General features: G+C 42.9%; 1 protein-coding gene across 1 annotated transcript in view; it reads right to left on the bottom strand.

Moving 5' to 3' along the window:
* ush2a (Usher syndrome 2A (autosomal recessive, mild)) overlaps positions 1-18691 on the bottom strand; it is a 205404-nt gene that overhangs the window by 77991 nt on the left and 108722 nt on the right. Inside the window, exons 40-44 of the mRNA XM_036542709.1 lie at positions 8586-9214; positions 5317-5645; positions 4335-4457; positions 3535-3698; positions 2932-3141 (exon numbers count right to left, since the gene is read on the bottom strand). Of these exons, the coding sequence (XP_036398602.1) occupies positions 2932-3141; positions 3535-3698; positions 4335-4457; positions 5317-5645; positions 8586-9214 (1455 nt within the window). The remainder of the gene's footprint in view (positions 1-2931; positions 3142-3534; positions 3699-4334; positions 4458-5316; positions 5646-8585; positions 9215-18691) is intronic.

Raw genomic sequence — 18691 nt, 5'->3', positions numbered from 1 at the left:
CCCAGATCAGCCGAGCTGCTCTCCTCACTGCTGGCCCCGGGCCACCTGCTGTACCTAGATCAGCCGAGCTGCTCTCCACACTGCTGGCCCCGGGCCACCCGCTGTACCCAGATCAGCCGAGCTGCTCTCCACACTGCTGGCCCCCGGCCACCCGCTGTACCCAGATCAGCCGAGCTCTGCTCCTCCTCACTGCTGGCCCCCGGCCACCCGCTGTACCCAGATCAGCCGAGCTGCTCTCCTCACTGCTGGCCCCCGGCCACCCGCTGTACCCAGATCAGCCGAGCTGCTCTCCTCACTGCTGGCCCCCGGCCACCCGCTGTACCCAGATCAGCCGAGCTGCTCTCTGTCAGTCAGCACCTTCCCAAAGCTACTCAACACTACTGAAAATCAGTGCCAAGCATTGGTGGGGGGGGGGGGGGGGGTAATTCACAACAAAGTAGCATCTTTCCAGTCCATAATGTACTGCAGTTCAGTTACAGAAATAATCCCGCTCTCTCATTTACTGCCCTTAAAATTGAATCACCAGAACCTTAGTTTACAGGCTCAGGCAGTACAGTCCACACAGACTAACAGATGTCAGTGACACAAAGTCAAAAGTCACAGAACACAGAAAGACACAAATGAGCAGCACTGAGATGACCACTATGAGACTGGAGCTACATCCCATAACATCAGTGTGAAGACTGTGTTGCACAGTTGGAGAGTTATTTGTCTGAAACACATTTTCCTGGACATTCAATTGAATTTTTATGTCACTACGTTTGTTTGACTGATTGCAATAGTATTTTTAGTATTTAAGAGTTAAAAGCAGTACGACTGTCCACCACAGTCCAACTGCAGCGTAACTCCTGCCATCCGATTCGGTTATCAGCAAGTATGAATGCACTGACATGAATGCAACCTACAGATTTAATTTCCTCTCCACTATTTTTAACGCAAGACTTACCGCTGAATATTATGCTCACGGTTCACTTTTTAATTAGCACTCCGTTAACATATATATTACCAGGCACCTTAAGATGATTCTTAAGTTCAATTGCAGTTGTTAAAATCTGCTGCCCTTTAGGCTGTAAAATAATGAAATTACCCTTCAAAGCACTTTGTTAAATGACCCGTAACCTTTATTTAGGAGGTAATGATTTTCTAATGTTTTTAATGCAGTTTTTTATTATGCTGATAAGATTAGGTGGTGAAGTTGAAGTGCATTGAAGAGAGGCCAGCTGTTTCTTGCAGTGATGCAAATGTCACTTGGTGCTACTGAGAGTCTTCGTGAAAGCCACACTGTTTACAGGGACACCCCGGTGCAGGAGAGAGCTGGCTCTCACCCCAAACCTGCCCTATCAGTTCATCTGTGCTTTCACTGGGGGTGGAGAGACCTTAACGACTATTGATCACAGGGCGGAGGTCAGGGCAGCCATCAGGTTTTTTGAAAAAAAGAAAAAAAATTTACTCCTGATCATGTCACCTGGTTACGTGAAGGGGGAGGATCAGATCAATTCAATATTCTGCAGTGAAAGTGGTTTTAATTGCACAGCTTGCTAGGAATTCTGATGTTAAGACAGAAGTGCATATTGTGATGAAAACAAAAGTGTGTCTTCAGTTTAATATTAAATATTAACAAAACATTATAAGGGAACAGCAATTTGTAACATTTTATACCACTGTGATACAGACCTGTATTGATATTTTAGTTTGCCTGCAGGAAAACCTGAACACACCAAAGAGGGCACTCCTCTCTAAGTTTAAAAGGCCTTCTATTCAATGAGTGCTACCTTCATCACTGCCGCCACGATCCTTCTGGATCTTTCTGCAACAGATCATGCTGGATTCTCCTGTATACCCTGATGAGGAGGAGGATCTCAGGGGACTGTCCTGAACTTTATAGTCTCCTGTCTGTAGCACCATTCATACAGAGTAAGAGGACTGCAGAGGATCACTCTAGGCTTCTCTCAGCATTTTCATAGGTGTCCCTCAGGGCTCAGTGCTTGGGCTCCTTGTGTTCTCCTTCTTTACCCCCAAATCACTTGAATCTGCCATTCTTGCATCTGATTTCTCACATGGTTTATCATACAACTGTTATGCTGACGTCTCCTCTTTCTCTCCTTCTGACTCACAGGCCTCTGTGCACTTTGCCACCTGCCTTGTGGAGATCTCTACCTGCATGATGAACCATCCCTTTAAGCTCAGCCTCTCCAATTACAGATAAGGCAAGAATAAATGAAACCATTACGTATTTCTGGTTAATCAAACATCCCTGTAATTGCTCACTTTTATATCCCTATCATTTATGGATTTCACAAATGTAACACTTTGGATAATTAAACACAAATGCAATATTTTGGCCAAATTGTGACCTAAATCATTAATGATACCTCCTTTCATCCTGCCCCTCGATAGCTCTGTAGCCAAGACAGTATGGTTCACATCCAGTACCCGTCTGAACTCACCTCCACAAGCCTGACCTCATAATTTGGCTAGCTTTTGTCAACTATCAAGCTCACAGAGCTAGAAGATATTAACTGGTCAAAATTCATAAGAGATGTCAAGTGTCACTCTGCATCAGCCAAAAAATTAATAAAATTTGGCCAATTTCACTGCGTATTTCACACTTTTAAACATGGTTTAATTAATTTACATGGATCCAAATTCACTTTGTGGTTGGACTGGGAAGTGGCAACACAGGGGTAGGGGTCAGACTTTGCTAATATATCCATTAGAGCACATCGCCTCTGTTTCACAGGGACCTCTTATTGATCCAGTGCTTGACAACATGGCACACTTAAGCATTTTAGCATTCCCTCCCCACCCCTTATTTTTAATACAGGCAATGTCATTATTAAAGGTTGAATGGTCCCAGCCTCGGACACAACACATGATCACTGTCAAAAAAAAGGGAGAAAAATCAATACTCTCTGCAAATTTCAGCCTCACCCCCGTCAGTGGTAGTGCAGACAGCCTCGTCGCTGGTCACAGTGTGGGCCCCGTTGAAGACCTGGAGGGAGACCCGGTACTGGGTGTTGGGCCGCAGGTCCCCCACCACCGTGGAGGTGACTCCCGGGGGAAAGGTGAAGGACTGGCTGAGGTCGGAGGAGTTTACCCAGAGGGTGTAGAGCTCCACCATGCCTTGCAGATCCTGAAGTGCTGGTGGTCCGCAAGATAGGGTACATCATATGATGTATATCATCATCTCACAGTAAATGCAACCACGTGACTCAGGACAAAAAAAAACAGATTATCAATAAACGTATTCCCTCAATATTCCAAATCAACATTTCTCAAACCTCTCCTGGAGTACCCCTTGTCCTGCATGTTTTAGATCTCGCCCTGCTCCAACACAGCTGATTTAAATGATCAGTTTGTTATTAAGCAGCTTCAGGAGTTCATAACGAGTTGATCTTTTAAATCAGCTGTATTGGAGCAGGGAGAGATCTAAAACATGCAGGATGAGGGGTCCTCCAGGAGAGGTTTGGGAAACGTTGTTCCAAATCAAAGGACCTGATAAGATGTAAATGGTTGAGTAGGTGAAGTTCTTACTCGGAGTGGTCCAGTTGGCTTGGATGGCGGTATGATTGAGAGCTATTGCGGAGACATTGCTCGGGGTGCGGGGTACCCCTGCCAGCGTGGTAGCCGTAGCCACCTCCCCAGAGGCATACCCTATATCGTTGTGCACCAGCAGCTTGTACTCGTAGGTGGTAAACCTGCAAACAGAAGGCAGAGGGATGAAAGCTTGGCAATCCTGCTCTAACACTGTTAAAGCATACCTCACTTACAAACAGAATGCACACCTACCACACTTACAAGAACCACTCTTTAAACCACAGAATGCACACCTACCACACTTACAAGAACCACTCTTTAAACCTTTGAGCCATCTCTACACCTTTACAACTGATCACAGTGTTTTAAGTCACGTTAAAAGATAAACTGCAGGATTTGGCCTTGTGGCAGTGGCAACCTGCCAAAGCCAAACCCTGGGTTTTGCTGTCTAAATGCATAAAGACTGTTTTCCCCAAGAAACGCATAATGACTTCTAAATGCACGTTGTATATGCAGGTTTGAAGACTGTAACTGGGTTACACTGTCACTTATGTATAATAATAAAATAAGTGGAAGTAAGTCAGAGAAAACAGGCACATAGAGCAGGGCTGACTGAGCCCCTTTTGAAAGCAGAGAAAATATGATGAGTGCCAGGGAAAAGATTAGCAGGAAACAATTTAATTCTTGAATATTTGCTTAATGTATCTTTGAACAGTATTAAAAGATGGCATCGGTGCGCAAAACAGTTTTGTACACACGGGCAAAGTTTGTTTTAAAGCTAATTTCAGTAATCTCACCTGCTAAGGCCTTTATCTTCGTGAAACAATTTGGCTCCTGCGTAAACATTGTACCACAGATTCAAATCTTCGGGGGGAAGGGGGAGCAGGGGCTGCCGAGCTTTCCGTCTCAGAAGCTCATATCTGAGGGTAGAGGCAACACAGCCATAATCAGCCCTGCTTTGCTCACACAATTCTCTTGCCATTTTCTCTGCTGTTTTGCAGGGTTTGTGTTTTTTTCCCCTCTCTCTCTCCCTCTCCCTCTCCCTCTCAACAATAATGCTAATTTTGCCTGTAATCAGAGCAGCTCAGCTTAATGTGCGGTTTATAAGCTGAGTTAAACACAGAGGCAGTGGAAAGTAGTCATGAATTTTAATCATCCTCCCTGAAAACAGACCTTTATTTACGGCTTAATCTGTTGAAAAACAGACTGAAAGTGTATGGTGTCCTGAAGGCCAATAACGCCGTGATCAGGAGATACATACGATGACATTTTCAAAGTTTCCTTGTCCTGTTCTGCTAAACAAAGACACCGAGCTCCATAACTACAGACAGGCAGGGTCACATACTGTCTTTAATGAGAGGTGTTTCGCCCCCAAACACAAATTTACAACACCTTAGAGTTCACCTTAAACCGCATTATTAAATAACATTATATTAAAATGAAAAGAAAATAAAGTATAAACAAATAAGTGTAGGCAGATCCAACAGTCCAGTATTAGTGGCCCTTGTTTTTCCAATGGAGGCAGCTTAAAATTGTTGCAATTACACAACAAAGCAATGTAGCAGCCATTGCCCAATACTTTCATCTTCTTAAAAAAATAATTACGGTTATTCCATTGAAGGTTTAATCACTCAGGAATTACTTATTTCCAAATTTTCAAAACAAAGGTTTCAGCATGGCTTGAGTGTTTTCTGGTTCGATCAGTAAAAAACCTTTGGATACACATTTTCAGAACAGAACTTCAGTTCCATAACAGTTGTGCAATAATGGAATGCTTACCTCACATTGGGCCCATTTGGCCTCAGTGGTGGTTGCCAGGACACAGCAAGGAACGACTCACTGACAGCGGTGATGGACAGCTGCCCTAAGCCTTGTGGGATTGTGGGAAATGTAGTTACAAGGGTGGGAAGGCTCTCGGTGCAGCCACCAACATGGCCGCCCCCGCCAGAGCAGGCCAGAATAGTGATGCTGTAGTTGGTGTAGGGCACCAGGTTGGTGACGGTGTAGCTGAGCGCTGACGTGTTGGTGACGGAGATGTGCGGGTCCGGCAGGCGGATCTCGTACCGCTCGATCTCCCCATTCGCCATCAGCGGGGGGCTCCATGTGACCTGCGGGGGGGGGGGACACGCACACAGGAGCACACGTCCAAACTGAAGTTAAGAGCTCGACTGGGTTAATGTTATCGGTGTTGCGTGGGTTCCACGTTGGGCAGATAGCTTGTCATCAGTGTCCTGTTCTCTGAGCCCTCATTCTTCATTAGAGTGAGGCTCTGAGTGGCTCTGCTGAAAGCCTCCTCATCTTCACTGCACCAGTGCGGCGGACATTTCCAGAGCGGTGTGTGAATGCGGCATTAGAGGCTTTTAGATCAATGAGCTCCTGGAAGTGATGCCATGCCACCGAGTGACGACACTCTGACTTTGACCTGGAGCAGAATATTCCTTTCATTACATTTAAAACAGGGGCTGAGACAGAGGGAATCCGTGGCATGTTAAAATAATGAAAATGTAATGAAATTGCAGGCAAACAAAGTGTATTCTTGCCTGCGTGACTTAGAAGAGACCGACTTGCTGACACGTCAGGCGTTGGGGTGGATGAAATGCAGGATTTGAGTTTACGGAAACACACTTGCTTAACAGCACAGGAAACTGTTCATTGAAAATCTGTGTGCAGTTAATTGTCTGTTTGGAATGGTGCGCTGGGCAATGCCAAGAAAGCGCATTTTCATTGACTTGATTATACTTGCACTGTGAAGTGCTGAAAAATGAACTTCTCCACACATAGTGGCCCCACAATCACTGCAGAGCTCATCTGAGGAAGTACTAGTGCTTAAAGCACATATGCCATTTAGAAATTGCATATACTGTACTGATGTGATCTTAAAATTGTGGAGACTACAGAGGGATACTATGAAGATATAAAGAACAGAGTAATACATATTGTAAATAACTGAAGTGCTTAATTTAAATTTAAATCATTTAGATACATTTGCATTAATACAGAAATGCAAATGCATAGAAAATCACTTCGTGTAAAAGCATACCGAAGCCATACACATATTGTGCAGTGGAAGACAGAGACAGGAGATTCACAAGTATGCCTGTTTCATTAAGGAAACAAAAAAATATAGAAACTTTGTCATAAGACACAGCAATACACGCAGAAATGAAGACTCTAAGCTCTCGTTTCCTCCTCCATTCCCAAAGTATTGAAATAAAATAGCTCATAAATGCAGTGGTAATTGAAAGAATAGATGAAAAAACATCCACAGGTAAAACAAAGAGCTCTTATCATTTCCATAAATCCATAAACCTCCTCAGCACAACAAAATGCTTCAATTACAAAATGATCACCTCAGAGCTTTCCAGGAACACTTTAAAAAAAAAAAAACAATTTTCATAATTCTCAATGAAAACACACAGTGCCTGACTTCCTGGGGCAAAAACGTATGCATTGATAAAATGAAGGTGCAATAATTACCAACAACCTTGGAAACAGTAAACAGTGACGCAAACACAGGCTGCCATAAGGAGCGCAGAAACAGTAATTTCACACAAACTGCTTTTTATGCGCCGTTAGTATAATGCATATGCAAATTGCTACATTCGGTACAAGGTCTTACATGTGTAGAAATTCTCTTCCAGTTTTACATGTGAATGCAGTAGTTAGCAAATTAATGAAATAATAACAGTTTAAAAAACTAAACCTGGGGTTAGGGAAATGAATAATTCAGGGAAGTTTATGTAAATGCTGCCTTTGTTTGAAGTCGTAAGCATTTCCGCCAATGTGTCTGGCACTGGAACAGGCTTGAAAGGAGACGTGTGTGTGGGTGTATTTATACAAAGAGCCTTCTAAGCTGCAAAGCCTGTTTGGTTACATTAATTTCCCTTGAATCAAGCTTGTATACAAGCCAAAACACTGCTAGCTATCCTGCTCTCTAGAGTATAGCTTCCATTGAATTGGAAGAATAACTAGGATGTTCACAGAAGGCTTTTGTGCCTATAAAAATTTGATACTGGCTTGTATTCTGCATTTTCCAAGAATATTTTTTGCAATACTTTAAAAAGAGAGATAAATGAAAGTATAAAACTTCTGCCACTGATTTTAATCCAGAAATAGAATTAACTCAGAGCAAACAAATGACTTTTACCAGGATTTCATTAGGAATCTGATTATAAGAAGTGGAGAATTTTTAAGTTATAAAAGCTTGGTCTGTGAATCACAAATGACTTGCGGCAAGCGGGACTCGGGTGATACCAAGGTCATATTTAGAGGAAGTTCCGCCGTGCTATTGACAGTCTTAATTGGCTGAAACAGGGGGGAGAATGGCACGGATTGACCCACCAGCAGCGAGTGGGTATGGAAACCATGGGAATGTCATTCAGATGATGGGCATGGCATTGTTTTAGACAGCTTTAGCATTAATGTTCAGGGGCGGACTGAGATACCACAGCCCCCTCATTTGGACAGATTCATTGTGTCACCCTCATTTGGACATCATTGTCATATCTCCCCATCTCTTAAACGTCGGGCAGGGAGGCGGAAGCCTCGAGATAAACTGCACCAGGGTCACGGGATCTCCTTCCTCAAGGAGACCTTGAGTTTGGAGTGCTGCACGTCCACAGGGGGAGAGGGCCATTCACCAAGCACTCCTTTAGTGTAATCCTATGCTGAGCAGATTCACACAGGTACTCTGGGATCATTATTTATATATATATATATACCCCAAATAACCGATAATCATCTTTGCGACCTGTATATAGTTTTTGATATTTACAGCAGTTTTTGGTAAGTAGTAACAAGATGTTTTTAGATATTTGGAAAGAATGTTAGAAGAATAACACTACAACTTCACTTGTATGAATTTGAATGAATGAATGAATGAATGCAGTGTTTATCCTGTGAATTCACAAGATTTTACACTACTCCAAAGATGCCTGTAAAGGGTTGAGGGGAGGCCTGAAGACTGAGTTCAAAACACAGAAAGGACACTGAAGCGGACAGCTCAGAAGTGCTGCGAATCAGTCTGATTAAGACACAGAATGACTAACCTGGACTGAGTGGGGCCCCAGGATGAGCACGTTGGGGGGCCGCAGGCCGGCGGGTCTGGAGGGCCTGGTGGTGATCTCCTGCCAGACGCTGCTGTTGGACCCTCCCTGCAGGGTGCTGGCCACCACCCGGTACTCATAGCTGGTCCAGGGGCTGAGAGCGGCTGAGCTGTCCAGGTAGCTGAGGGGCTGGTCGGCCTGCACGGTGGCCACAGTGGAGACCTGCTGGGTGCCGCTGACTCTCCGCTCAATCACGTACCCCTCCAGCTCCCCGTTGGGCCGCAGTGGCCGCCCCCAGGACAGCAGCACGGAGGTGGGCGTGTCCGAGTAGAGCTGGGGGGCGGGGACATCCTCTGGAGGAGCAGACGGGGTGCGGAAGGTGTGGGACCAGGCGGACAGGGTGCACCCCATCGCCGTGCACCCCTCCACCTGGTAGGTGTACTCCTGGTAGGGCTGCAGGTGGGACACCATGTAGACTGTGCTGTTGCCCGGGACGGTGGCTCTCAGCTGGGCGTTCTGGTAGATGTTGTAGTGGGTGATGACTCCGTTGGGTCTGGAGGGGTGGCGCCAAGAGATGGTGACACTTTTAGGCTGTATGTCTGACACCATTGGTGGGTCCACTGGTCCAGGACCTGTAGGAGACAGCAGAATAAATGTCAAGGAGATTAAACACACCCCTGGCACCTTCTGGGTAATTAGATGAAGACATACAGTATCAACCATGCACGCAAGGTGCTGATGACGGAGACAGAAAACAAGCCTATACGTTCTTTCTAATAATGTTTCTACATTTTCTTGTTTTAATAAAAAATTGTGACCTCAACACAGCATGGGCAGGTAATCATTTTTTGATGGAGCATAGCATATTACACCTAAAAAAACAGATATATCTGGATGTAGTGCATGTGGAATGTAGACTAATAGAGTCTGTACTCAGAGTCTGTCACAGTTCTGGTAAATTTAACTTGTAGAAGGACACGGCGATTTTGGTCCAATCAGAATTAGAGGTTATTTCATCAGTGTAGATATAGCTGACATACGTGTCCCACCGCGTGCCACCAGTGGAGGGAATTTTTTTGACAGAATTATCATTTGACAATGGTATGTCAAGAATCTAACTTCACAAGGGCAAACAGTGATTTTTACCAACCCTTATTTCATGGATTAAAATGGAAAGAAGGCGATGTGCAAATCAGCTCATTTACGGAAGAGGACGGGAGACAGTCATTTTAGGGGGCCTCCATGGCACCGCAGGCAAATATGAAATTATATTTATGGATTTATTCAATGGAGGTTATATGGCAAGGGATATCAACTATGAGTAACGCCGTGCTTTGAAGAGATTGCAATGAATTGGAAGAAATATTGTAATCACTTAAGTTTGTGACTGGTCATTTTCTCTGAGTGGTTACAACAACGGCAGCGGGCGAAAGCCAAGAAATCCTTCAGCAATATCTAGACCCTGACAGCGCGGGTCATTTTCATAATTACACACACAACAGATGAGGGTCCCGGAGCTGGCTGAGTCAATGAGGGCGGCGGCTCGGAGAGCTTCCAGGCCTCTGATCTGATACCGCGGCACGCCCGCACTCTGGCCACGCCGTTTGTTGGTTCGCTGCTTTATTTTGTTACTGGGTGAGTCACGATTAAAGATCCCTCGAGATCTCTGCCTACAGGCGTCCTTAGCTGCTCGGCCCGTAAAAAGTTTTAAGAGGAGGCCTGGCCCGTCTGTCCGCTGTGCTGAGGACAAGAGGGGAGGTCAGGACCCGAGCGCCATCCCGGGTTCAGAAACATTCTCAAAGACAGGACAAGGGAGGCACAAAGACTTAACGGATTTAACAGAACTTCTATTTCAGACATAAATCATAGTACACTGGGCCATATAGCATGACGGCTTTCGTGCTTCTAATGCAAGATGCAAATACAGAAGAATGTGTCATTATACTTTTCTAATTTCAAATCAGAACACAAGTCCAATAATTAATAACAGTTGTCCCATATTTGCATTTTTTTTAAACTCATTTGATTGAAATAATCATGTGCAAATCAAGACCTCCCTAGATCAAAGATGGTGGAAAACTCTCATACTGTATAGGTAACTTGCCCACAAGGCCCATCAAGTGCAAATAAATATCACAGCAAAAACATAACTTTATAAGCATAAATACACATTTGACATTTTAAGCACGTATTGGTTCCATCAGTTATATGTACACCTACAGAGGTCGAATTGCTGTTTTTCTCCTTTTACTGCATCACTTCATATTAAAGCAAAGAACATGTCAAAAATCGCTGGATGATCTTTGAAAATAAAAAAAAAGAAATTTTGTCCACGCTGCACTGATTGCGGTGTCTTAGGCGTGTCCTCGTTTGTCTGTTCTGCTGCTTCTGGGGCCTGATTGATATTTCTGCCCCATGGAAACTCATTTGAAGGTAATGTTTTCCTCCTCCATTTACATCCCACTGTACCGCGGTAATGGCGTGCCAGCAAGGGCGTCCGGATCAAGGTGACTGGCTCTCCCGCGTGCTGGGCTGCTGATGTCTCCCCCAGATGGCCCACATTCCACCGGGCAACTGCCTCTCAACATCCCCCCTTAGCTCCACACACATGCACGCACGCACGCACACTCGCGCACACACACACGCACACACACTCTCACACACATGCGCACACGCATGCACCCATACATGCACACACGCACATGCACATACACATGCATACACACTCACAGTCACACACGCATGTATGCGCGCACACACACACACACACACACACACACACACACACACACACACACACACACACACACTCAGTCTCACACACATGCATTCATGCACATACGCACACACACTCTCACACACACACACACACACGCGCACACACACTCTCACACACATGCATTCATGCACATACGCACACACACTCACGCGCACACACTCTCACACACATGCGCACACGCATGCACCCATACATGCACACTCGCGCACACACACACGCACGCACACTCGCACACACACACATGCACACACACTCTCACACACATGCGCACACGCATGCACCCATACATGCACACACGCACATACACATGCATACACACTCGCAGTCACACACGCATGTATGCGCACACACACACACACACACACTCAGTCTCACACACATGCATTCATGCACATACGCACACACACACACACACACTCTCACACACACACGCGCACACGCGCACACGCATGCACCCATACATGCACACACGCACATACACATACACATGCACACACATACACTCAGTCTCACACACATGCATTCATGCACATACGCACACACACGTACACAAAGACACACACTTGCACATATATGCGCACACGCACACATACACACACACACTCATCTCATCACACAATAACCAGACAATAATCAACTAATTCAGCTCCAAATACCAAACACTGAAACAGTAAAAAAAAAAAAAAAAAAAAAAAGAAAAAAGTGAGAGGAAAAAAAAAAAAAGACGTCGTCTGCCAGTCTGACAGATAATGAAAGGCACAAGGCATTCATAGGGGAATCCGTGAAAACCACCAGGAGTTTTTAAATATGCTGTTTCTTGTGCATAAGGAATTTGAATGTCACTTCCAAAAACTACACCGATGTCTTACCTGACCAAAAATATTAACCTCAATACGCTGCGCAACTACATAAAAAGATGTCACTTTCCCCGATGTGTCAAAACAAGCACCCGAGCTAGCATCCCCCAGCACCCGTGCTTTTGTTCCGAGTGCCCCAGCGATCCGAGCTAGCATCCCCCAGCACCCGTGCTTTTGTTCCGAGTGCCCCAGCGATCTGCCTGGGGTAGCGGCTGCTTTGTTCTGATTAGGGTGCTAGCTTTGCTTCCTCTGCGGAACGGCACAGCTACACAGCCCTTTCACTGCACTGGCATCACTAAAATGAGCATCATAATCTGTGTGTAGAGCTACTCCTCTCCCTCTGGAGAACATATTACAGTAAAATTGAAAATATAATTGGAATTTGCAAATTTACTTGAAATTCATCCATGCCATGAGTAATACGGAAATATGAGGCTAATACCCCAATGGGATATACATATAAATATACATCTCACACACACACACACACACACACACACACACACCCCTCAGGCAAGAGCCTACAAATCTTTTAAACCAGCTGAAATAAGATGTGTATGCTCTGCATCAGACCCCAGCTCGCTTCTCCAGTATAGTATCACACACAGTACACTTATATTGTGACAGGACACTTCCTAGAGGCTGCTGAGGAGTTTCATGGGACTCTATAGAAATCAGTAAATTTAATTTTCATTAGCAAAAGAGCTTTAAAAACAAACAAACAAACAAATCTCACTACAATTCAACTGCAAGCTTTACTGCAAGTATAATGTCAACATAATCGTGATATAATTTACATCACTGCAGTAGGGTTAGGGTTAGGGTTAGTTTGATTTAAAGGAACAGCTGAATAACTGCACCTACATGTAGCAACTCAATATTTCTATCATACAACTGCATAAAGTTTATGAGTATCCTCCCTGCATTTCTATCACAGATCGTCACAAAAACTCTGTCATATAAAACAGTGATACATTTGTAGGGAACAATACATTTTAAATATGTCAGTAATCTACCAACACCATTATCCTCACAAGTTTGCATAGAAAATAGAATTTAACAAAACTAATATATGACAGGGGACTTCATAAAAGTAAAATAATGATCAAGGGCCTTGGACTGACAAACTTTATAAACATCAGTTACTTCACACACACAGAAACCCCTGAGTTTGGTATACTTGATAGTAGCAGTGTGTATAACATGTAAATGTAATTATTCTAAATACAATTACCTCTGTATCCACCTGAATACATTTACAGTATTTCCATGAAAATAACACCCCCCCCCCCCCCCCCCCCCCCCAAAAAAAATAAAAATAAATAGCAAGCCAAAGAAGAAACACCACCTCGTGCTTTTCTCACACCGCACACTTACAGCATGAGACACGGTGCTCTACATGACCTGTGGAAAACACAACAAATATACAAAACGAGAGAGAGAGGACCGCTCGTCGAGCAGCCTGTGAGATTTTCACACCACACGTCTCCAGGCCCCACTCTGTTTATGACTGCGGCCCAGATTTGTCCATTTATCTACTCACTGTTATTGTTCTGGGTAATTTTTTACTGCAACTGTGACAGGGGCTGCCGATTTAGCTCCTTCCACCTTCTGATAAATAAACAATGCACAGATCTGACCTTTGGGTTAACAGGTTTTTATGCTTGCTCCACTCAGCTCTCTTACTGATTCAATTACCACAAAGGTTCAGGAGCTTCCATGAATACAGAAAAAGCCTCGCCCCTGTGTCTGCGTAGGTGCTCAATGGCAAATCCGACGTGGCTCTCTGGAGAAATTCATAATTGTAAATAATTTTACCAGACGAGACAATCAAGTCACCTTGAATGTGAAACCCCCAGCCCCTGCACCCCCCAACCTACACCAACCCCCCCCCCCCCCCAGCCCGACACTGCTTTCCCTTCGGTTTGCAGAGACGAGGTGTTATTTAAGCTTTACTGGTCTGTGTTAAATTCGGCAATTTGAAGGGCTGTTAAGTTTTTCAATTGAAATTTCATTTAAGATGCAGGTGCTTTTTTATTTTATTGATGCTTTACTGCTCCTGGGGTACAAGCAGGAACAGTGAGCAATAACAGCAGTCGGCCTCAATCAGCAATCGGCAACAGCTGTAATCTCCGGACGTTTAGAATACTTAGAAGGGCCTTTCCCCGCTGCTATAAATCGCTACAGCAGAAGGGAAAACAAGAGCACAGGCCGCCAAGCCTTAAATCACATTTATAAGGATTTGGTTAGCATAGTAATAACACAATCAAGTGACAAGGCGAGGAGGGAGAATGGGCAAAATGAGAAGGGAGAAAAGGATTATTTTTAGAATGGCATGGGTTTTGTGACGGTATGATACTTCTGAAGGTTACACTCTCTCGTGTTAAAAAAAGGGCAGACTAGAAAGTGTCTCCTTTACAGATTTCAAGATGAAATTCAATCTGAACACATGCCTGTTCTGAATTATTTTACACTAAGGGATCAGATGAATTTTTCCCATGATCATATTTATATCTTAAATGCATATAAAAAAAAACTTTAATTTCTTTCTTTGAAGAGTTATTTTAAACACTTAAAACTAAATAATTACCTGTTCTATAACAGACATTATCTATTATCTGTTCTATTCTTTTGTTATGTTTAATATAGCTGGTATACATATTGAACAGTTAATTTGTTTTAATAACTAAGAAAAAATGCAGACTAATATGAAATGCTAACCAGAAAGAATCTGCAGGCTCATGTGGCCCCAACTGTTATTCAGAGCCTGGAACACACTTCAAACCATCTGCAAAACACACTGTAATTCATTATTTAAAAAAAAGTTTTTGATAATTAAAGGTAGGTTAGTCAGTTAGTTAGTCTATTAGAATTAAAATTAGTTAAACTGCTATACACTGCTCTTATATACTAAACATGTTTGCATTTTACAGTGGGGAATGTGAACTCATATCCATTTTAACAGTTTTATACCTTAGGCAGCTGTGGCAATATCAGCAGTACTGCGTAATCTTAAAACTGCAGGCAGACTGGAGCCAAGTGAGATACAGTACTCTCAACTTCAAGTAAAATTTCATGAAATGTCAATAGGACATAAATGGTTTACATGGTACAGGACAGCCACTGGATTGTGCTTGGAAGACACATACGGAAACAGGAGGGGGAAAAAAAGGGACTTGTTGCAGTGAGTTATAAATCAGATGGCATTTCATCACTCATGCATTAGAGAGCAAAGAAATGACACACATCTCTGTCACAGCCTGGAGACACTAAGGAAAAGGAGATTTTTCTGCTGTGAAACAGCTTTCCAGGTTTTCAATACGCACAGTAACTAAACTGCAAGGTAAGGAGCATAATAAATTTGAGATTTTCTGTGAATTCCCCTTTAAGTGAAAATCCATACACAATACGGCAGCTTCTCCACAACTTTTTCATCATTAATTATGGCTGTTGAATATCTCCCGGTCTTACAGTATGAATCCACCTCTTCATTTATCTTCCCCACATACTGCATAACAAAATGCTCATCAGTAATAACAAATTATGGGCTTCAGAAGAGGAATTTCACACAAAGCAGAGAGGGAGTCATAACTCACTGCACTGCACAGTCTGACACATACAATAGCACCACACCAAATTTGGCAAAATCAATTTCCCCCAACGCTATTAATATGCCTTTAATAAATATAATATGACTGTTTCCTCAAATGCTCTGTATCTGTCACACATTGCTCCAATAAGGTGGTTCCAAATCCTATTATGTTTTTCAAGCCAAAAAAATGCATAAGGGTAATTAAAATACCTGATTGTGTCATCATTATTTCTGTACCTGTATTATGCTCATGTTTTAATTATATATACAATACATTCTTGTCAACTGGAAATCTTCTAATTACCATTTTTACAAACACACACACACACACACACACACACACTTGGAAAAAAATGTTAAAATATTATTCACTTCCTCAATACATCAGATAAAACAAAGGAAAAAGAGCTTCAGTACACGGCAAAGTTTATGTTCACAGGACTAGCTGTCACATCTAAGAAGTAAGAATTCATGGATGAAATTACATTAAAAAGATGGTTATAAAATTTTAATGGAATGATAAAAAGGAGAGGCCAGGCACCCTCTTGAATACTTAAAACCTCAATACATCTTCACTAAGTGAAATCAGCCTGGACGACAACATAAGAGAGTCGAAAGAAGGTAGGATAATAACAGTAATCATAAAATGTAATTAATTAAACGCGCTCACACATCTCTCGAGTTCATGAAACTAGCCTACTGTGTTCAGACTCACCGATTTGTCAATATCTGACACACTGATATACTGGCATTTTCTTCAAAGGATGAGCAATTAACACAGAATCCAAAAAGAGTGCTACTATCCTTCGTGTTCTCCCAGAGGGTTTGACCTTGCCGTTATAATCTGTTCACTGAACCTCTTTATTCTACATCCAACTCCAACACAGAACCAGGAGTTACATGTTTAACCTGAGGAGAAGCTGTGTTGTGAGGAGAAGACTGTGTGCAGTCAATGAGGAAAACCAGATGTGAGTCAGGTGGGGTGGGTTTTTTTTCCCCAATGGGAAAAATGCATGTTTATCATGAACCATTTGAACACTGTGATATAAATGAGTAAATGAGTTTGTACAGAAACAGGTAAAAAGTAAAGTACAGGCATAAAGGAATAAAGGCCAAAAAGCACACAGGGTCTCACACGTGCTGCCTTACACACTGCAGAGAGGAACACGTCGAGGAGTAGCAGCTCTTGGGGTGTCTCTAAATTAGAGATGAAGAACAGAAAGCAGGAAAAGAAAATATGATGCGCATCAGCTGCTCGTTTTTCACCTTGCGCGTCCTTTCCCCTTCCTCTATCACGCGCACAGACACATTATTTTGAAGAATATCCCTCAATTCTTTCCCACTGTTAATTTAGTGCAGGTTTCCAGAGTACTATTTCACATTGATGGGTTAGGAGATGAGATGTGAGAGTGTTTATTAGCAGTGCCAGGAGCCACTAAAACGCCACTTTCCCCATGATCCTCCTCTGGATCCAGGTTCCGACGGAGAGAACACGCTTGCATACAGGAATTAAAGGCCGAACAAATAAAACCTTTTCTTTTGGGCATGAGGAAATAATGTTCAAACAAGTCCTACGTACTGAGATACATTGGTACACCCTCTGAATAACAATTACCTAATAACCAGCAATAGTCATGCAGCTACATATATAACATATAAAAAATCTATACTTCTAAATATAATCTATATTTTTATATTTTATATCTACATTTCCATTTAACAATTTAGAGCACTTTGCCTCTAGGACTAATGAGAAGAGCAGACATAAGTAATTTAGAGTGAAGCTCTACAGTCTTTACAGATTTTTCTGTAAATATTGTGATCAATAAACTATCATCAATAGTCAGTGTTCGGCACACATCTATTGGGTTCCACAGTGAACCCCATGAGAGGTGAGAGATGACTTATTAACATATTACAGTGGCAGAGAGTCATATAGCTCCTCCCTGATCCAACAATAAAACAGGTTCTCCTTTGGAGACAGAGAAACACACCAACGGTTCCTTTTGAGCCAATCAACACACGCCACATATCCATTTGGAACAGAAGCAATGTCAAAATCCATGCTGTAATTATCATGGCTATCTGCAACGATGGACACTCCACAATTTGCTATGATAAAAATGTGTTGAACTGTATTTTAAATACTTTATTTATATATTCTCTGAACAGCAGAATTAATTTGGATAATAAAATGAACAGCATGACCACAGACCTCTGTTGACATTTAAAATATCAGCCATGCCTAAGCGTAAATGAGGTTTACAATACTGCTATCCGAACATAATTTGACCAAAATACGTTTTATTGCCTTTCTGAAAAAGTGGAGCAGAAGGGAATACTTTATATGCAGTGAGCGCACGGCACCACTTCAGCTGAAGAAACTTTCAGAAAAGTGCTTCTCCTGCAGTGACTGTTCAGTACAGCAAGAGAGGGGAATGACAACTGCCCAAGAAAATATAATACTATAAAACAATACTGACTGAATATATACACAAGCGTTTACTGTAGTACACATCAACATTTACAGGTACACACACACTAACACACACTAACACATACACAGTAACACACACACACTCACATGCACACTAACACACATGTGCATGCACACACATACGCACATACTAACACACACAGACAAACACCCACACACATGTATACACATGCACGCAGACCTACACACCTTGCAAAATGAGCAGACGGCATTAATGAGCCCATAAAACACTTCACTCTCCTCACGTCTCTCTCTCTCTCTCTCTCTCTCTCTCTCTCTCTCTCTCTCAAAGCAACGCTCACAGACATCACTGAGATGTCTGAAGACTTTACAAAGAAAAGTTACTCAACGCTGCGGGGCATTAATCCAGTATTGAAAAGGGGT

Source organism: Megalops cyprinoides, chromosome 12 (assembly GCF_013368585.1).
Source record: "Megalops cyprinoides isolate fMegCyp1 chromosome 12, fMegCyp1.pri, whole genome shotgun sequence".
In the NCBI taxonomy this organism is placed as follows: Eukaryota; Metazoa; Chordata; class Actinopteri; order Elopiformes; family Megalopidae; genus Megalops; species Megalops cyprinoides.
This window is presented reverse-complemented; position numbering and strand designations above follow the sequence as displayed.